We start from the raw sequence: 16,168 nt of genomic DNA, 5'->3' as shown, positions 1-16,168 counted from the left end.
ATTCCGATGAGATCTAGAGCTGTCCACATGGTCCTGAAGCAAAGGTGCAGTCATCGGCTGTACATTGTCCTATCTGTGTGTGGTTTTTTGTGTGGATCCTTTTTCTCGTCTCAGAGACGGCAGGCTTACCACGTTTCTCCGTCTCCCCACACTTACTCTTTGCACTTTTCTATGTCTCTCCTGATTGGGTCAATTCCCTTTTATCCAATCACGAGAAACTCGTGACATGCGGGACGGCAAAAACGCAGAGTGTTGAGCGCGCGTCAGGGACTTCAATCGGGCGACAGAATGATGACATAGAGGCCGGGTGGTTTGGGTTTCCCGCATGACCCTGAGGCAGCGAGGTGGTTGTCCCTCATTGCTTGGGGTTGCTGTTTCTGTCCCTTGCTCGGACTTGCGGGGGGTCGAAATCGTGGAAAATGTGGCTGTGTGGGTGTTTTTTCCGGGTGTCAGCAATTTGCAGTCTGGCAGAACGTGCTGGAATGCAAAAACACACTTTAACGGGTAAAAGGCTGGGTGGAAATGCAGACGGTGGCCTTGCAACGGATGTAGTGGTGTCTCTTGAAGTAGAGCCGTCTCCAGAAAGCGCGTGTGTTTCCCCAACCCCTCACCTCTCGCGGCAGTTCTGTCGTCTTCTGTGTTGTTCCTCCGCACCGCCAGCAGGGGGGACGCGGGCGAGGAAACGCGTGGAGGATCGGTCTGCACTTTTTGCTCGTGGGGTGTCGTACCTGTCGTTTCTCTCTCGAAGATAGTGACTCGCTTCAAAGCGGACACTCGTCTCAGAAATTTTTCTCCCGCCGTCTTTTTTAGGCAGAGAAAGCTCTACACCGTACGTTTGTTCTTCCCCACCAGTCCCGACGTCGCGTTCCTCGGTTGCCGTTGTCTGCTGTCGCGAGCAATCCCACTTTGTTCGTTTGAGTTCTCCCCCGCAACAAAATGGGAAAGGAAAAGACCCACATCAACTTGGTCGTCATCGGCCACGTCGACAGTGGCAAGTCGACCACTACCGGACACTTGATCTACAAGCTCGGTGGTATCGACAAGCGTACCATCGAGAAGTTCGAGAAGGAATCTTCCGAAATGGGAAAGGGTTCCTTCAAGTACGCGTGGGTCTTGGATAAACTGAAGGCCGAGCGTGAGCGTGGTATCACCATCGATATCGCTCTGTGGCAATTCGAAACCCCCAAGTACCACTACACCGTCATCGACGCCCCGGGACACAGAGATTTTATCAAGAACATGATTACCGGAACTTCCCAGGCCGATGTTGCGCTCCTCGTCGTCCCTGCTGAGGCTGGCGGTTTCGAGGGTGCCTTCTCCAAGGAAGGTAGGACCAATTCGCAGACATTTGTGCGTTTGCGCTCCTCTGCATGTACAGTGGCTCTACGGACGGTTTTTGGCTGAATTTTCGTCTCGGCAACAGGAGCAGTCGTATTTTGTGGGGCAAACGTAGAAAGGTGCGTGTGGCGTTGACTCGTCGAATGTTCAGTTCCATTTCCTTTATGTTCCACGATGCAGGTGTGGGGTGAGCAAAGGTGGGGCGAAAGATGCACGCTAGGGCACAACGCTCTCACGAGACTGGGGCCACAATCGTACGGTGACTCCAGCGGTCTTGCTCAGCTGCCAACTCGGTGGTTTTTGATACGATATATGGTGGGGCTTTGCACGCATGTGCCTGTAAGTGTGTGCATGTGGATGTGTGTGTGTAAACATATTCTCATCGAGATCGATGTAAACTTGTGCGACAGAGTCGCTGACAGTTGTCACCCGGGTGTCGCGGGAAAGCGCGCGGTTCGTTCGGGGTTTCTCACCAAGATTTAAGGGTGCATATGTGAAGGTATTGTAGAGATGCGAATATCGCGACACTTTTCACTTCACTGTGTCTTGGTCTCCCCTTGTTGACTCCGTTTTCTCCAGGTCAAACCCGTGAGCACGCTCTGCTCGCCTTCACCCTTGGTGTCAAGCAGATGATCGTTGGCATCAACAAGATGGACTCCTGCAACTACTCCGAGGACCGTTTCAACGAAATCCAAAAGGAAGTTGCCATGTACCTGAAGAAGGTCGGCTACAACCCCGAGAAGGTCCCCTTCGTTGCCATCTCCGGTTTCGTTGGTGACAACATGGTGGAGAAGTCCACCAACATGAGCTGGTACAAGGGCAAGACCCTCGTCGAGGCTCTCGACACCATGGAGGCCCCCAAGCGTCCGAGCGACAAGCCCCTCCGTCTGCCCCTGCAGGACGTGTACAAGATTGGCGGTATCGGAACTGTCCCCGTCGGCAGAGTTGAGACCGGTATCCTGAAGGCCGGTATGGTCCTCACTTTCGCTCCCGTCGGTCTGACCACTGAGTGCAAATCCGTTGAAATGCACCACGAAGTCATGGAGCAGGCTGTGCCCGGTGACAACGTTGGTTTCAACGTGAAGAACGTTTCCGTCAAGGAGCTGAAGAGAGGCTACGTCGCGTCCGACTCGAAGAACGATCCCGCAAAGGGCTGCGCCACCTTCTTGGCTCAGGTCATCGTCCTGAACCACCCTGGTGAGATCAAGAACGGATACTCCCCCGTTATCGATTGCCACACTGCCCACATTGCCTGCAAGTTCGCGGAGATCAAGACCAAGATGGACAAGCGTTCGGGCAAGACCCTGGAAGAGGCCCCGAAGTGCATCAAGTCCGGTGATGCCGCCATGGTCAACATGGAGCCTTCCAAGCCCATGGTTGTCGAGGCGTTCACCGATTACCCCCCTCTTGGTCGTTTCGCCGTCCGTGACATGAAGCAGACCGTCGCTGTCGGTGTCATCAAGTCCGTTGAGAAGAAGGAGCCGGGTGCTGGCAGCAAGGTCACCAAGTCCGCTGTCAAGGCCGCGAAGAAATAAACTGTATGTCGCGTGTGGGTTTCCCAGGAGTGAATGGTGGGGAGAATGCACCCAAACAAGGATGTTGTTCTTTGTGTGTCGGAGGCTGTTTACGTTCACACCCGTAGCTCTGGCGTACAGGCTGGGGCGGGGTGCTCCCTACCTCGCCTCAGGTGGGCGTATACTATGTACGGTGTACCTCCATATCGACAGCTGTTCGCGTGTGATGGTTTGCTGTTGCCGTGGTGGTGAAAACAAAAGCATTCGACCAAACCTACGGGTTGAAGGAAGTGGGGAAAACCACGGAGGTGAAAACACAAGACACGCGAAAACGGGTCTCCATTGTTAGGAATGGATGATCGACGCTGGTCACAAGCACGAACCACAGACGAAGATCATATGATGTCTGTACTTTGCGACAAGTTTTATGAGTAGCGTCAAAACTCATAGAGCACCGTTCTAAGGACTTCATTCTACCCCGTAGATAACGGAGTACGCGATGGTGGTGGCCGGGCTTGCAGGCGCGTTATAGGTGATCAGTGGTCTCCAGAGGCATACACAGAATCATTATCTCGGCATCTATACAGTATTTCAGATGTGAAATGTGATTCCATCTTCTATCTTCCGCAAATCCTCTGCTTCAGAGGGTCTAGCACCGTTGCGGGCTCAGCACTGAAAAGGTTCCCACAGTTCGTCACAGAATCTTTGGGAATACAGTTCGCAAAGGAAACTGCAGTGCACGCGAAAGCAAAAGAACTTTTGTACGGAGGGGAAACAGAACGCTGGCTACACATGCGCGAACGAAGCATATATTATGTAGCAACAGGTCCTGCATCAGCACAATATGTACGCAGTTTTTACGGCAGAAACGAATCGTTCTATCAAGAGTGAATCGATAAAATCTGAAACGGGAAATGCTCACGCCGTACGTACTTCACAAAACAGAACGCGTGGAATCATCCCAAAATATCTCAACGCTAGGCGAGAAACATGCAGTCTGGAACTCGCTATGTTTGTGCTCTGGCTACGACTCGCCGCTTTTCCCCGCATCGCTCAGATCGGAAGAAGAAAACAAGTATTGTGAAACATACAAATACGCGCCGATATATATATATATATATATGTGGCTGTGTGGGGATGCAAACTTGTATATCCACCTTATTTTTCCAATACGTACGTAGCTAGATGCAGTGCCATTTGCTGTGTAACTGTACATCGTAATCTACATCTTTTCAGAATGCGAATCAAGTGACGTTGCCAATTCACAAGTTTCTGGGGAGAGAAAAAAGCAAAATATGATGGGTTGTCCTTTTCCCTGCAGTCAGTCTCAGGCTTGAGTCCTCGCCGCGGGCGTCTTGAAAGAGCAAGGCGTGAAAAGGAGATAAAGAACATCATCACTCTTTTTCGAGTCCTTTGTGCGTAAAAGGTTTCGCTCAGAGGCCCTGCGTTCTTCACAGCTCAGTGGGACATTTGCGCCTGGTGCTGCCCGTGTCGCGCCTGCGTGCTGGTCTCTCAAGCGCCGCTGTGGATCGTCACAGAAGAGAGACATTCTGTCCATGCCGTCCAGCAGACTCGTGAAATCTGCGGACAGGCATACAGAAGAAAAGGCGAGAAAGTAGAAACGGCAACATCGCGCCTGCAAACGGGAACCGGAATGCCAGACTCTAGAAGGAAGCATGTGATTCTGAATCTCCTAAGTGAATCTTCCCTGGGTGGGAGGATGCAGTGCCCGACCTTCAAAGAGATGCCCTGTCTCGAAAAAACAATGACCTGGGAGAATCACCGGAGCAGGCAAAAGAAGAGCATGAAACATGAAACTGGACACCAAAAAGTACGATTCGGTTTTCTGGCAAAAGCCAAAGAGGACATCTTGAGCTGATGAGGACCTGCACACTTCTGCGCAGTCCCGAATCTGCACAGACAAGAGCGGAGACGCGCGTGCTGTACAAAAAGCAGAAAATGCGTTCAATAAGCGTGAACTTTACCGGTCGCACAATTGTCTTTTATATCTTTCAAAAGCATTCATGTGAAAGATTTCTTTGAAAGAAAAAGAAGCGCGTTGCTGTGTGCAGTACCACGCATACGCAAATAAGCAAGGAATGCACTGCAGACTGCGAACCACATATATACGTGAACAAAAAGAATGCGCACCATGCAATTACGGAAGCCGCCACCGACAGACAAACAGTGGTTGACAGACTGGTCGATAGCGATAGGCAAAGTTCCATGGGGAGGCAAGCAACAATGAAGATGCAATGTTCACACATCGGCATAAGTCGAAGAAAGCAGAATGGCAGGTTCAGAAGCAGATACATACACATTTATGCGCGCGTTGTTATACATCGCGAAGGACAGGTGTGAAGAGTTCAAGAAAAGTGGATCTTCCTATATCGAGTGAGACATCAATAAGTACAAAGGCAATACGGACACACACACACACAGAGACGTTGATAGGTAGAGGCGTGACTCGCGAGTACGAGGCGCTTCTTCAACATCTCCGCGACGAGCTGGAGAAAAACATATCCACTTCCCCAGCCTTCCCCCGGTCTCTGGTGACTTTCACTTGAGTCTATTTACCTGATATCCCGCCCATGAAAGCAGAGCTGCCTGCATCTGCGCTGGTCGCTCCTCCGACGTCTGGCTCGCCTCGTTTCCTCCCTTCGCTTGCTGTTTCGAAAACGGTTTCGTGGGCAGCGTACGCGGACCCACACGAACAAGTGTAGGAAGGCAGAAATCCTGTGCACAGCGTCGAGGAAGTGGTTTGCGTCTTCATGGCCTTTTGCTTTGTGGAGAAGGCAGGGCTCTTTTGTCGAAAGGTACAGCGCATGCATTTTCTTGAGAGCACGTCGTGATCTTGGTACGAGTGCTTGCATCTGCATTTGATGTCTTGAGAGCCGTTCACCGGAATGAATTCGAAGAGCGGACATTTGCACCCCTGCATGCGGCACTTCACCGCTTTCGTCTCAGTCGCCATCCAGTCGTGGTCCCGCAGCCGATGGCCGCATAAACATGAAGATGCCGGACCCACATTCCGGCAGTCCAGGCCGCTGACGGTGTTCCTCCAAATGACTCGCAAAGGATTCTTGCTCGCCGCCGCTGCACGCTCCCGCACCGCTTCGTACTCCTGAAAAAACCAGGCACAGGCAACTCCACGTCGACCAACTCCAGAATCACAAGTGAAACATGCAGTATTGAAAGTCCACACGTAGATGTCTAGATACCTAAACGCATAGACGCATAGACGCATAGATGCATGCACGAAAACAGCTCTGAGGCGCGCGATGCGCTGGATTTCAGTTACGGCGGATGTGACCTATGAATGAAAGATCCGGACGAAGGCCAACATCTCGCGGCTTTACTGGATCACTCACGTTATGAAGTATCTGTCATCCATTTCTGTGCCTTGTCTCAACTGGCGCTTTCGTATGGCTACACAGATTTCCCTGTGAGTTTCCGCCGTACTTGACGGCTTAACAAGACGCCGTTGTCGGTGTCTCCAACAATATTTCTGTACTCCAAGTACGCCTCGACATGACGGAGATCTTGTTGTGAAAATCGGCCACTCATCGTGTCTAACGGCCTATCGGGTCCCCTGGCAAACAGTTGAGTTTGCCAGTGAACCACGGCGAGAAGCACACTCGCGTTTCCTGGTGCAGATGAAATTTCAGCGTTTTTCTGTTATCAGAAAAGCGCACTCGTGTGACGTGGTGGGCCGAAAGATAAGCGGACATTTGAGCATCTGACGAAACCCTGTTTTCTTCGAAACGATGACAGGTTAGAGCACCGGCGATAGGGACAGAGAGGAACATGCACCGAGAGCACGTGGGTGTTTCTCGCGGTGTTTCTCCAACGTTTCATGGAAAGTACACACTGGTACGTGTTTGAAAGACGAGAATTTCCCGGAAATTGTGGCTGAATACGGAGAAGCGTACATCATCCGGGGTTGGTCTGTACGGGAAGTCCCAAACGTATGGAAAAAACAGAACAGCCTTCTCATAAGCCTCCTTCGTTTCGAGCTTCAAGCGATTGCAAGATTCGACGGCAAGCATCAGCGCGCTGTCAAGGCTGCTTTCGCTAAACACATGTCTACACAATTTTTCTTGTGTGAACAGCGACGAGCCACGAAGAGGTGAGTGCCTAAAAAGCCAAGGGTAGCGGGACAAAAAAGAGCATTCCTCCTCGAATTTGTCCTTTCCACTGGACAGAGTGCGAAGAACACGCTACAAACAGGGAACGAAAGTGTACATGTGCTGTTCGAAGAAGAAGAAGGAGAAACACAAAGTCAGCTGTCTGTGCTTGGCCCTCGCGGTGTTGCGCGTAGCCGTTATCATACCAATACCTGCTCTGTGAGGCAAGATCTTCGGTCTTCTTTCTTTTTGTGTACGAAGATGACGCTTTGCTTTTCCCGGTGCCTTCTTCTTTGTGTCTGTGTCCAGAAGAAAGCCTCTTCCTCTTGCGGTGCATCTTTATTTCCGGAACGGCGCCTCTTTGTGAGCGCTGTCGGCCCGGTGCTCTTTTCGCAGCAGAAGGTTCATACACTCAAGAAACGGTCCCTGCGGTGGTCTCGAATTTTTTCCGGCAAGACCGGCGGAAAATGCGAGGAAAATCCCATCCTCTTCTTTGAAAAAACTTGGGAACTCGTCTCGGTCCACAGGTTCCTCATTCCTTGCTTGATTTCCATCCGTCCTGTTGACTGTTCGCGACCGTTTTCGCGACATGGACGGTCGCATGCAGACGATCACGAATGCGTGCGCCTGCTTCTCTCCGCCCCCCTTGAGAATTTCTAAGAATATAGCAAATGTTTCTCCATCCGTAGTTCGTTTTCCCCCTAATGCGACGAGGCGGTGCGAAGCCCCATCTGACCAAGGAATGTGCAGGTCTCTCCCGGGAGTTGCGCTTTCTAGTCGCTTTTCTGCTTCCTCGTCAGGCGATCTGTGACCTGGCCGCCCCCGTCTAGTCCGTTTTGAGGGCTGAAACCCCGTCGCGCCGTGAAAACGCTTCTTTGTTGGACTTGATAGTTGTCGAGTACGTCTGCACGTGTATGTGCTTCCCGCATTTCCACCGTTGATGCATTACTGGTGCAGGTCTTCTTCCACAAAACGCCCTTTTGTTCGTCCCTATGTACGGCGGGTCTTCAGTTCCCGTGATCCTACGTCGATGCAGATTCGTGGTTTTCTGCGTCACTTTCTTCTGTTTTTTCTCTTTATCGTCGAACTTATGCTGTAAATAGGCGCGCGCTCTCCAGAAGCTCCCAGCGCTCAGGCAGTTTCCAAAAGAACGCTTGCTGTAATCCTCTTTGAAAGTCGCCGCGGCGAAGCGCACCATTCAGGTCGTCGTGCACGCAGCGCGAAAAAAAAAGTCGTTCCCGGTTCTGTTTCTCTTCATTCATATAAAATACTCCGGGAATAAACGCTGGCAAACGAAGGGAAGCATACGTGTAGAAATGCGTGTCCGGTGCGGCTTTTGTATCGACACAGATATCGTTGTTTTCATCTTCGCCAGTCTGCCAGGGCGTTAAGGCGTCCACAAGCAGAGTTGCCGAGTAGTTTGCAGTTTTTTGGGAAACGTTTTCACATAGGGTGTCTTCCGTTCAAGAGAGACACGCGCCTGCGTGGTAAAAGTGTAGGGTTCTTCCCAGGTCCGCCCCTCAGAGTTGCTCGGATACACATACGCGTTTGGTGGAAATTTCTGTGAGGCTTGAAGCGAGCAGAAGGTGCCCAGGTGCGATGTAACGAGCGGTTAGGGATCCCTTGATTGTGTTTGAGCAATAATGCCTATGTTTGCCGGTGCCTCTACCGTTTAACTGTCTGTTCTCGAGCTGGTTTGGCCGTCCCTACTTGTCTTCCCTTAGTTAAACAAGCGTTTAAGGAAAGAAACGTGATCAGACAGGAGGCGCGGAAGAAACATCGTCTTCTGGACTCTCGGAAAATAAACAGAGGCTGATTTGTGACGATGGCGGAGCTCGAGGACACGATCGAAGACCTTCAGGTGAGTCTCCAAACTCTGCTCCATGAAGGCACCTGTTGACCTACACACAGAGATGCGGAAACGAAAACGAAGGACTGTCTGCATGCATCTGCAGACACGGAGACAGGCAGTCGCTGAAGTGAGCATGCAGGCGTGTCTTCATACCGTTGCTGTTGAAAATACAACCGTTTGCACAAACAGTATTTGTGCATACGCATACGTCTATACATATATATATATATATACATATATATGCATATATATGCATATATATATATATATATGATGGCATATGTGTGCGACCGAAAGTTCACTCACAAGCACTTTTTTGTATACACTTCAATAAAGTAAAGAAGAGGAGCCACTGCTCGAGTTTTTTGTGGTGGTCAACCCGGGTGCAGGCAAAGCTCCAACAGTATGAGGAGCAGTTGGAGCAAGTCAATGAGGCCCTGAAACTGCAGCCTGAGGAGTCCGACTTGTTGAAACTCAAGAGCGATTTGGAAGAAGTCATTTCGCTCACCAAAGATTTGATTTCTTTTCAAGCACAAACGCAAACAGAGGCCGAGAAACTAGGTAAGTCGCCGGACTGAGGAAGGCTCAACGCACGGGGAGGAATACCAGCGCGTTCGTCGGTATTCGTAGCTCTAGAGCAGTTTTCAGAGAGATATCGTCTCTTGGCTGCCCTTGCCTTTCCTAGATGTTCCGGTCTTCAGCAGTATTTGCCTTTATGGTGAATCGTCTTCGCTGAACTCACAGGCGTGTACGCACAGACGCACCGCAAAGTCTCCAGGAAATGGTTTGTCCATGTCAATCTCCAAATGTGTATGTGTATGTGTGAAGTTTTCTCTGTGTACTTCTCAACACAGTTCTGTAGAGATGCAGCGAATGAGTCCCACATGCTTCTTTTTTTCCCTGTCGTTTGTTTGGTTCGGTCGATCTGCAGACCTTGTTGTTCAGCCGAGCGAGGCCCCGAGAGAAGTTTCGCAAAAAGAGGAGAAGGAAGCAGAGGAGAGGCCAGAGAAAGAGAAACTGCATGCAGATGCAAGTGAAGAAAAACAAGGCAGTGCAGAAATCTCTGAAGGAGGCCCGCGGCTGACGCATCTGTCGAGCGGCTCTTCGGTCGTGGGGCGCACATGTCTCGCCGAATACGAGGGCAAAAAATTCTACGCCGAAATCCTGGATTTGAAGAAAAGCAAGGTACGAAATGTGGACATTTTCTTCCAGACAAACAAGGCCGCAAGCGCCAGAGATCTGTTCGAGCGCTGAGTTCAAATATGTAAACATATGTATGCATTCATACGTATAGATGACTCTGTGAGTGGCCATTTTACCTCGCTCTTCTCGTTTCTTGTGCCGGTCGTATTTTTCCGGCTTCTCTCTGTCGGTTTGCGTGTCTGTCTGACAAAAAATAAAGATTTCGGCGATGGTGTATTTGGCAGAGCATGGTCGCTTTGTTCTTTCCGGGTGTGTGATTCTATCTCCCTGTCTCTGTTTTTCTTTATATGAGACGATTGGTGTTGTCTCACACAACTCGATATTCAGGATCGGGTTTGTCCACCCTTCTTGTCCGTGCATGTCGATATATATATATATATATACGTATGCGTATATATACATATATACGTATGCATATATATATATATATATATATCCGGGAAAAGTAGGTCTGTTTGTCTGTTCGTATGGAGCTGTGTGAGATTGCAGAGAGGCAAAGAGAGAGAACGCGTCAGATATGTCGAGAAGTCTGCAGACGGAGCTGTGAAGCTCTGAAGAAAGCCTCAGTGTGACCACATGTTTGTTGTCACTTGCATGTTTTTTACTAGCAAGGCGAACGCGTTTTAGTGGAATTCATTGGGTGGAAAAACCAACAGGAGTACCCCGTCCACCAAGTTCAGCTTCTTGCTCCAGTTCCGCCGTCGGCGATTCCTCCTGGTGCCGCGGCGCAGGCCATTTACTCGGAAGACGGGTGAGAAAAATAAAGGAGTGAAGGAACTCAGAGAGAAAAAAACAGTTGTTTTCGCCTCTGTCGGCGCACATGGGGAATTTGCGAAGTTTAGTGGTACAAGAGCCTCTCGTATTTTTATGTATTTTAATTCACATGACTAGAGAATTGTTGAGCTGGCGCATCCCAGTTCTATTGTTTACCAGAACAAAGGAAGATACGCATTGTAGAAACGGCAGCGATGGAACACCACGTATCAGTACGACAACGATAATCAGGGTCATCTGACACTGGTCCATTCAGCGTGTGTCTGGACCTGATTTGAGTTACACCAACCACTTCGAACACTTGAGATCATCGAGTGTGACAGACTGCTCCTGAATGTAACGGTGTGTACGCAAAGAACTCGTGTGCATTTGGATGTCCGTTTTGCACGCAGGAAGTGGTACGACTGTGTAATTGACGAACACACGGCGGGAGGATACAAGGTCACTTACACCGAATATGGGAACACGGAGGAGGTGAAGTTCGACCAAGTGCGTTTGAAGAAGCCAAAGAACGACGCGCCCAAGAGAAGAGTGAAAGAAATCATCACTCCGGGTGGATACAGAATCCCTCAGTACCTTGCAACCAAGCCGACAGGTAAAGAAACGGACACAGCTTGGCTGCCTTGGGTTCGAAGGAAGAGAAGGATTCGGCTTTATCTGTCTGTGTCTCTTTCGAGAGGTGTGCACATGTGTCTATCGCGAATTCATGAATGCATGTGTTCGTCCCTACACAATATGCAACCTGTTTGCTACCTGAACAACGTCAATACAACATGCATTTGCGCTTTTTGGACGCCTGCTCTTCCCTTTCTGTTGTTTTCTCACATCAGACACAGAAGCTCAGAAAAGCTCGAAGAAACGGCGCGTTAAGGCAATCAAGGCCCAGCAGCAATTGGAAATGGCAGAGAAAGATGCGGACGAACGTGCGAAAGCTTGGCAAAAATTCAACAAACGCGTAAGTAGTCGGCGAAAGGAAGTCACCTTTCAATCTTGCGTCTTCAGAGGACGCCGTGCAGAATCAGGCGGTATTACATCGTTGTCTGCAGTGTCAAGAGCGTTGTACAGAGTTGTGCGTGATCCCCTTTCTTGTCTTTAGCAACACCGCATTGCAGGCAAAATTGTAATGCTGCATTTCTCGAAAAGAAGCAGAACAGCTCGAGGATGCCGGTTTCTAGCGCTGTAGAAACTGCGACACCGCCGTCATCGTGTTTTGTGGTGTGATGCAAATGCTGGATTATTCGTACATAGTCGAAACAGTCATGTGGGGCGCAGGGTCGCAAACAGGAATGACATGTCATTGGGCTTTTTTCGTCGGTGGTGCTCGATTGAAGCGGTGTTGCTGCGGAACCACGCGGTACTTGTCACGTCTGTATTTTGTAGCCGGCTGCAAAGCATCTCAAATTCTGTTTATGAGTTGCTGTTTAGGCTGGGTGTACAGACGTGTGCTGTGTGATGGTTCGCCGTGAGTGGCAGCGGTTCATTTGATAGTTCTGTTTTTGCGTGTCTGTGCAGGCCATCAACAAACGTATGGCGGGGTACATGTCTGGACGTGGCCACGAATCAATGTTTTCTGGCCACGAAGTGAAGACCACAGTTAGCATCAGTGTCCTGAGTTCGCAGCGAACTACGGTGAATTCGTTTGTTCCCCGCCGCAAACATGATGTAGATGAAGAACTGATTACTGATGACTGATGCGTGTGCGTTAATTTCCTCGTAAGGTACTGTGCACAAACTGTAACCCTCAAGGCTTTGAAATTTCATCATCTTTGCGAGCAAGCGAGTAGATCCTCTAGTACCGTCTCTCATGTGCTAGAGTTACGCGTACATAGACCTGCAGGAGAAAAGCATTACCGTCTTCTGCGCAAGACGCTCGTGACGTCTCTTAAGCGTAGGTAGTGGCGTTCACTTCTGAGCATCTTACTGGTGCAAGACAGATTGCGGTAAATTACTAAACGTGGGCAACCCACAGGCAGCATAAAAAAGCCTAAACTCATACATCACCCTGAACAAGTGACAACTAATGCACTGCGTACACCACGATCCGGTGACTCCGCGACTACGGAGCATCTTCAGCGTGTTTGTTGAAACCGTCGTACAAAAACACATCACTATTCCGGTATTATAAGTTTCTGCTCTTTGAATCTGCTCGTAGAAACTTATTTCGATTGGTCTCCTGCATATGATATGGGTGGGCCGACGTGGCCGGTTTCCTCTCATCAACGGTACGTCTGTGCGCCTTGTGTGCGAATCAGGCCACGGCCTTCGGCATATTTAACTGTAATGGATCAAAGTCGCGTGCAACCCGCCTCGCACAATCACTGGTTTGAGTATGTGCTCGACAAAAAAGGTCCTTGCCCTTCATGTTATCACGAGGCACACCTCTACGCACCACAACGATCATCACGCAACCTCCCTCGGTATCTGTCCGACGAGCGATTACACCAACACATTTTCTTCCAACGTGCAACACGCTCTGACAATGACGTCTGCCGTCTGCCACAAGGGATACAGACGACACGTCCAACCGTGCCTGTATCGATCGATACATGCTCCGCTACACGCACTAAATCCTCACGCTGAGACAACAAAGAGCCGAGCAACACAGTGCCCCTTACTCTTCCTCGGCAACTTCTTCCTCTTCCGCGGTTGCAGACTCCTTGCTCTCTTCTTGAATCGCGCGTCTCCTCCTCCTTCTCAACAATCGCAGTAGTGACACAACGGCCACCACAGCTGCAGCAAGTCCCACTGCAGTCCTCACTGGATGTCCAGTCACCGCTGCTCTTCCCCTTTCGAATAACGATCGGTCTTCACTTTGTCCGTGTTGTTGTACCTGTTGTTGTTCACCCCCCCAAGCACCTTCGGAGTCATCCCCGCCTGACCCTGTGTCACGCGTTGAACCGGCAACGCCCACAAAAATTAAAGCCAGCACGTTCACGATCATTACCGCCACAACGACGCGTTTTACAGACGCCATTTTGTTACTTCACGAAAATCGCAATAAAAAACAGTGAACCATACACACAGTTAGAGTGAACACACGCGCGATGATATCTGCAAAAACCAAAATAAAATTGACTGACGGTAGGATCGAGTGCCGATCGACGTCAACCGTCAGTGCGTCTCTGCACAAACCAAACCGACACGGAACAGCCCACACGTCTGATTCCACAACCTGGCAGGACCTTTATCCAAACGTGTCTCGTTGCCACCCCGTCCCGCGCTCTGGCACGCGTCGCGCGCCGAGGGATCTGAGGTTTCTCCGCTAACCACCTGAGGGAGTCATGCGTCCCAAATCCTGTCTCGATGATTGCTGCATGGCGTACTGTATCATCATTTCGGCACCTTTCTTGCCGGAACAAGCGGATGGTGGCAGCCTGATCCTGCTTAGTTGTAGTGGCGGCTTAAGGAAACTGGTTCCATCTTGAAGTACTGGCTGGATACCTTGTCTCGTGTTACATGTAACGTCGTTTGGTGGCAGGGCTGAGAGACAGAAATTCCCCTTCTATATAGCAGCATCAGTTTCTCACAGCTTGGAATTTGTTAGCAACTTGTACAGTTTTTTCACCAGTCCGTGAACAGGGAGGCAAGGCCAGGATTTTTCATGTAACATGTTTGAGTGCGTCCCAAAACCTGGTGGGGGTGGGAAAGGGGGGGTTGCATTGTTTTTTTCATATGCGATGTTGCGGCAGTCAGCACGAATGCCGCGGTACATGCGCCCAAGACTCCGCCACATAGAGTTACAGGCTGTAAAATTACTGGTGTTCATCAGACATAGATTGCATCACTGAAGTATGAAGAGTATGTAGGGGGGCACTTTGCAGCAACTGGCATTTAGTTACTTTGAAACGTACTTTTTATTGCAACGTGTAGAGAACCAGAAATTTCGGTTAGTGCGGAAACGGATGGGGTTGGCATGAACTTCTAGAGTTCTGTGTGGTAGATTCCGGTTCCCACCAGACGACGAAAGCCCGTTGGAGGCATTTGCCGTCTTTTGCGATGTTTCGGACACCAGGACGTGGAGTTGAGACCGGTGTCGTGTGGTACACAGCGGGAACAACAAATGCCGTTTGGTGGAAGCCTGTAATGTCGTGACTACGTGCTTCCGGCACGTCAGGTGGTGGTGCACACAGGAATGAGATGAAGGGAACGTATCAACAGAGCTCTGAAGCGAAAGAACGAACGATCTGTGTAGCTGATGGCAACCCGCCGTTTGGGGTTGCACTACAGTGGACAGCAGTGATGTCTCATATAGTCACTTCGAAGTAAGGAAAGAGTAATGTGAGTTTTTCCTCAAAGCCGTTGTATATGCTTGCACCAGTACACGATAAGGTCGAGGAACATGAAAAATCGTTGGGTAGTCGGTCGAGGCATTCTTTCGGAGCACCGGCGACGCGCAAGAGTATCAGTGTGGTACAAGCGATAGAGGCAAAAACGTCACCTCGAAAAAGAGACCGTTTCTGCTGCACTTGAGCATGGCCCCCTGGAAGCGTTTGTTGCCATGATGTCAACTCAACGCTTACGCCGTCTGTACACAGGAGCTGGCACCGTTGGCGCCGCGGCTGCTGAACAAGAGTTTGAATTCGATGTGTTGCGGATTTACTCACCCACAAAGTACAACGCCTCAGTACATTTCGCGGAGAACCAGCTAGATCAAAGTTCGACAAGCATTTCACAACTTATCTGATTTCTTCCTTGCTATGGCGGAAACGATCGAGCTCCATGATGATGCGGCTTTTGCGCCAACGCGCCCGGACATGGAATGCGCATTGCATGAGTGTATGGGCAGATGGGGCAACCTGAAAATTATGTTCGAGTTGGAGTGTCTTCTCCAAGAGATGGAAAAAAGAATCCAGGAAATACAGGCAGAAAAGGCGATGGAGGAACGGTGGGAAATAGTCCGAACACGTAGGCGTTTATTGCTACGTGATTTTTTGCCTGCGAAGCTACCCACGCTATGCAGACCTGTCGAAGCTGCAACACGAGATAACTGAGGTCGAGCAGAAAAGAGCAGACGTCTCTCTCAAAACTCTACAACTTGACGAAAAAGCTTTGGAGAAGGAACACCAGGTTAAATGTGCTTTTCGGCAGTTGAACCTGGGGTTAAAAGAGTGATACAGTGTGTGTGGCGCACATAACGCGTATGGGCTAACATATGGTGTGTGCGGCAGGCAAGCTCTTTTACGGGAAAGACTACGATCAGTACGTGGTTGACGTGCTTTTTGAACCGATCGCTGTTGATGTACCTTTTAACTCTACGAGTGCAGGTGAAGAACGTTGCTTCTGGCGGAAGAGGCCAGCCTTCGCAAGTGCATGTGAGGCGGACCGCTTCTCTCACTCAAATGGATAACGCTATGGCTACA

General features: G+C 50.1%; 5 protein-coding genes across 5 annotated transcripts; 3 read left to right on the top strand and 2 right to left on the bottom strand.

The window, feature by feature from the left end:
- Window positions 1-434: 434 nt before the first annotated feature.
- On the top strand, window positions 435-3,387 carry TGME49_286420 (elongation factor 1-alpha (EF-1-ALPHA), putative). The gene is made up of 2 exons (XM_002369227.2): window positions 435-1,327; window positions 1,918-3,387. Exons 1-2 carry the CDS (start codon window positions 937-939, stop codon window positions 2,871-2,873), a joined length of 1,347 nt encoding a protein of 448 aa, XP_002369268.1. The 5' UTR covers window positions 435-936; the 3' UTR covers window positions 2,874-3,387.
- A 124-nt stretch (window positions 3,388-3,511) lies between these two features.
- On the bottom strand, window positions 3,512-7,448 carry TGME49_286430 (hypothetical protein). The gene is made up of 3 exons (XM_018781981.1): window positions 6,315-7,448; window positions 5,430-5,976; window positions 3,512-4,433 (listed from the first exon to the last, which is right to left on the bottom strand). The coding sequence occupies exons 1-3, from the start codon at window positions 6,417-6,419 to the stop codon at window positions 4,180-4,182; spliced, it is 906 nt and encodes a 301-aa protein (XP_018637785.1). The 5' UTR covers window positions 6,420-7,448; the 3' UTR covers window positions 3,512-4,179.
- A 1,166-nt stretch (window positions 7,449-8,614) lies between these two features.
- TGME49_286440 (malic enzyme) lies at window positions 8,615-12,500 on the top strand (the record flags this gene model as incomplete). The annotated part of the gene is made up of 7 exons (XM_002369229.1): window positions 8,615-8,840; window positions 9,221-9,392; window positions 9,763-10,016; window positions 10,643-10,785; window positions 11,201-11,403; window positions 11,639-11,763; window positions 12,321-12,500. Exons 1-7 carry the CDS (start codon window positions 8,805-8,807, stop codon window positions 12,498-12,500), a joined length of 1,113 nt encoding a protein of 370 aa, XP_002369270.1. The 5' UTR covers window positions 8,615-8,804.
- A 120-nt stretch (window positions 12,501-12,620) lies between these two features.
- On the bottom strand, window positions 12,621-14,632 carry GRA5 (dense granule protein GRA5). Its single transcript, XM_002369230.2, has one exon. It carries the CDS (start codon window positions 13,780-13,782, stop codon window positions 13,420-13,422), a length of 363 nt encoding a protein of 120 aa, XP_002369271.1. The 5' UTR covers window positions 13,783-14,632; the 3' UTR covers window positions 12,621-13,419.
- On the top strand, window positions 14,120-16,166 carry TGME49_286460 (hypothetical protein). Its single transcript, XM_002369231.2, has 3 exons — window positions 14,120-15,713; window positions 15,769-15,916; window positions 15,977-16,166. Exons 1-3 carry the CDS (start codon window positions 15,506-15,508, stop codon window positions 16,017-16,019), a joined length of 399 nt encoding a protein of 132 aa, XP_002369272.1. The 5' UTR covers window positions 14,120-15,505; the 3' UTR covers window positions 16,020-16,166.
- Window positions 16,167-16,168: the final 2 nt, after the last annotated feature.

This window comes from Toxoplasma gondii, chromosome V (genome assembly GCF_000006565.2).
Source record: "Toxoplasma gondii ME49 chromosome V, whole genome shotgun sequence".
NCBI lineage: Eukaryota > Apicomplexa > Conoidasida > Eucoccidiorida > Sarcocystidae > Toxoplasma > Toxoplasma gondii.
This window is presented reverse-complemented; position numbering and strand designations above follow the sequence as displayed.

Bases quoted from the DNA above. Each gene is read 5' to 3' on its own strand.
- TGME49_286430 (XM_018781981.1), bottom strand. From the start codon at position 6,419: ATGAGTGGCCGATTTTCACAACAAGATCTCCGTCATGTCGAGGCGTAC. The intron at 5,977-6,314 runs GTACGGCGGAAA...TGGTTTTTTCAG, and splicing joins GCGTCTTGTTAAGCCGTCAA to GAGTACGAAGCGGTGCGGGA. The intron at 4,434-5,429 runs GTAAATAGACTC...GCCTGTCCGCAG, and splicing joins TTTCATGGGCGGGATATCAG to ATTTCACGAGTCTGCTGGAC.
- TGME49_286460 (XM_002369231.2), top strand. From the start codon at position 15,506: ATGGCGGAAACGATCGAGCTCCATGATGATGCGGCTTTTGCGCCAACG. The intron at 15,714-15,768 runs GTAGGCGTTTAT...CACGCTATGCAG, and splicing joins GTGGGAAATAGTCCGAACAC to ACCTGTCGAAGCTGCAACAC. The intron at 15,917-15,976 runs GTGATACAGTGT...TGTGTGCGGCAG, and splicing joins TTGAACCTGGGGTTAAAAGA to GCAAGCTCTTTTACGGGAAA.
- GRA5 (XM_002369230.2), bottom strand. From the start codon at position 13,782: ATGGCGTCTGTAAAACGCGTCGTTGTGGCGGTAATGATCGTGAACGTG.
- TGME49_286420 (XM_002369227.2), top strand. From the start codon at position 937: ATGGGAAAGGAAAAGACCCACATCAACTTGGTCGTCATCGGCCACGTC. The intron at 1,328-1,917 runs GTAGGACCAATT...CGTTTTCTCCAG, and splicing joins GGGTGCCTTCTCCAAGGAAG to GTCAAACCCGTGAGCACGCT.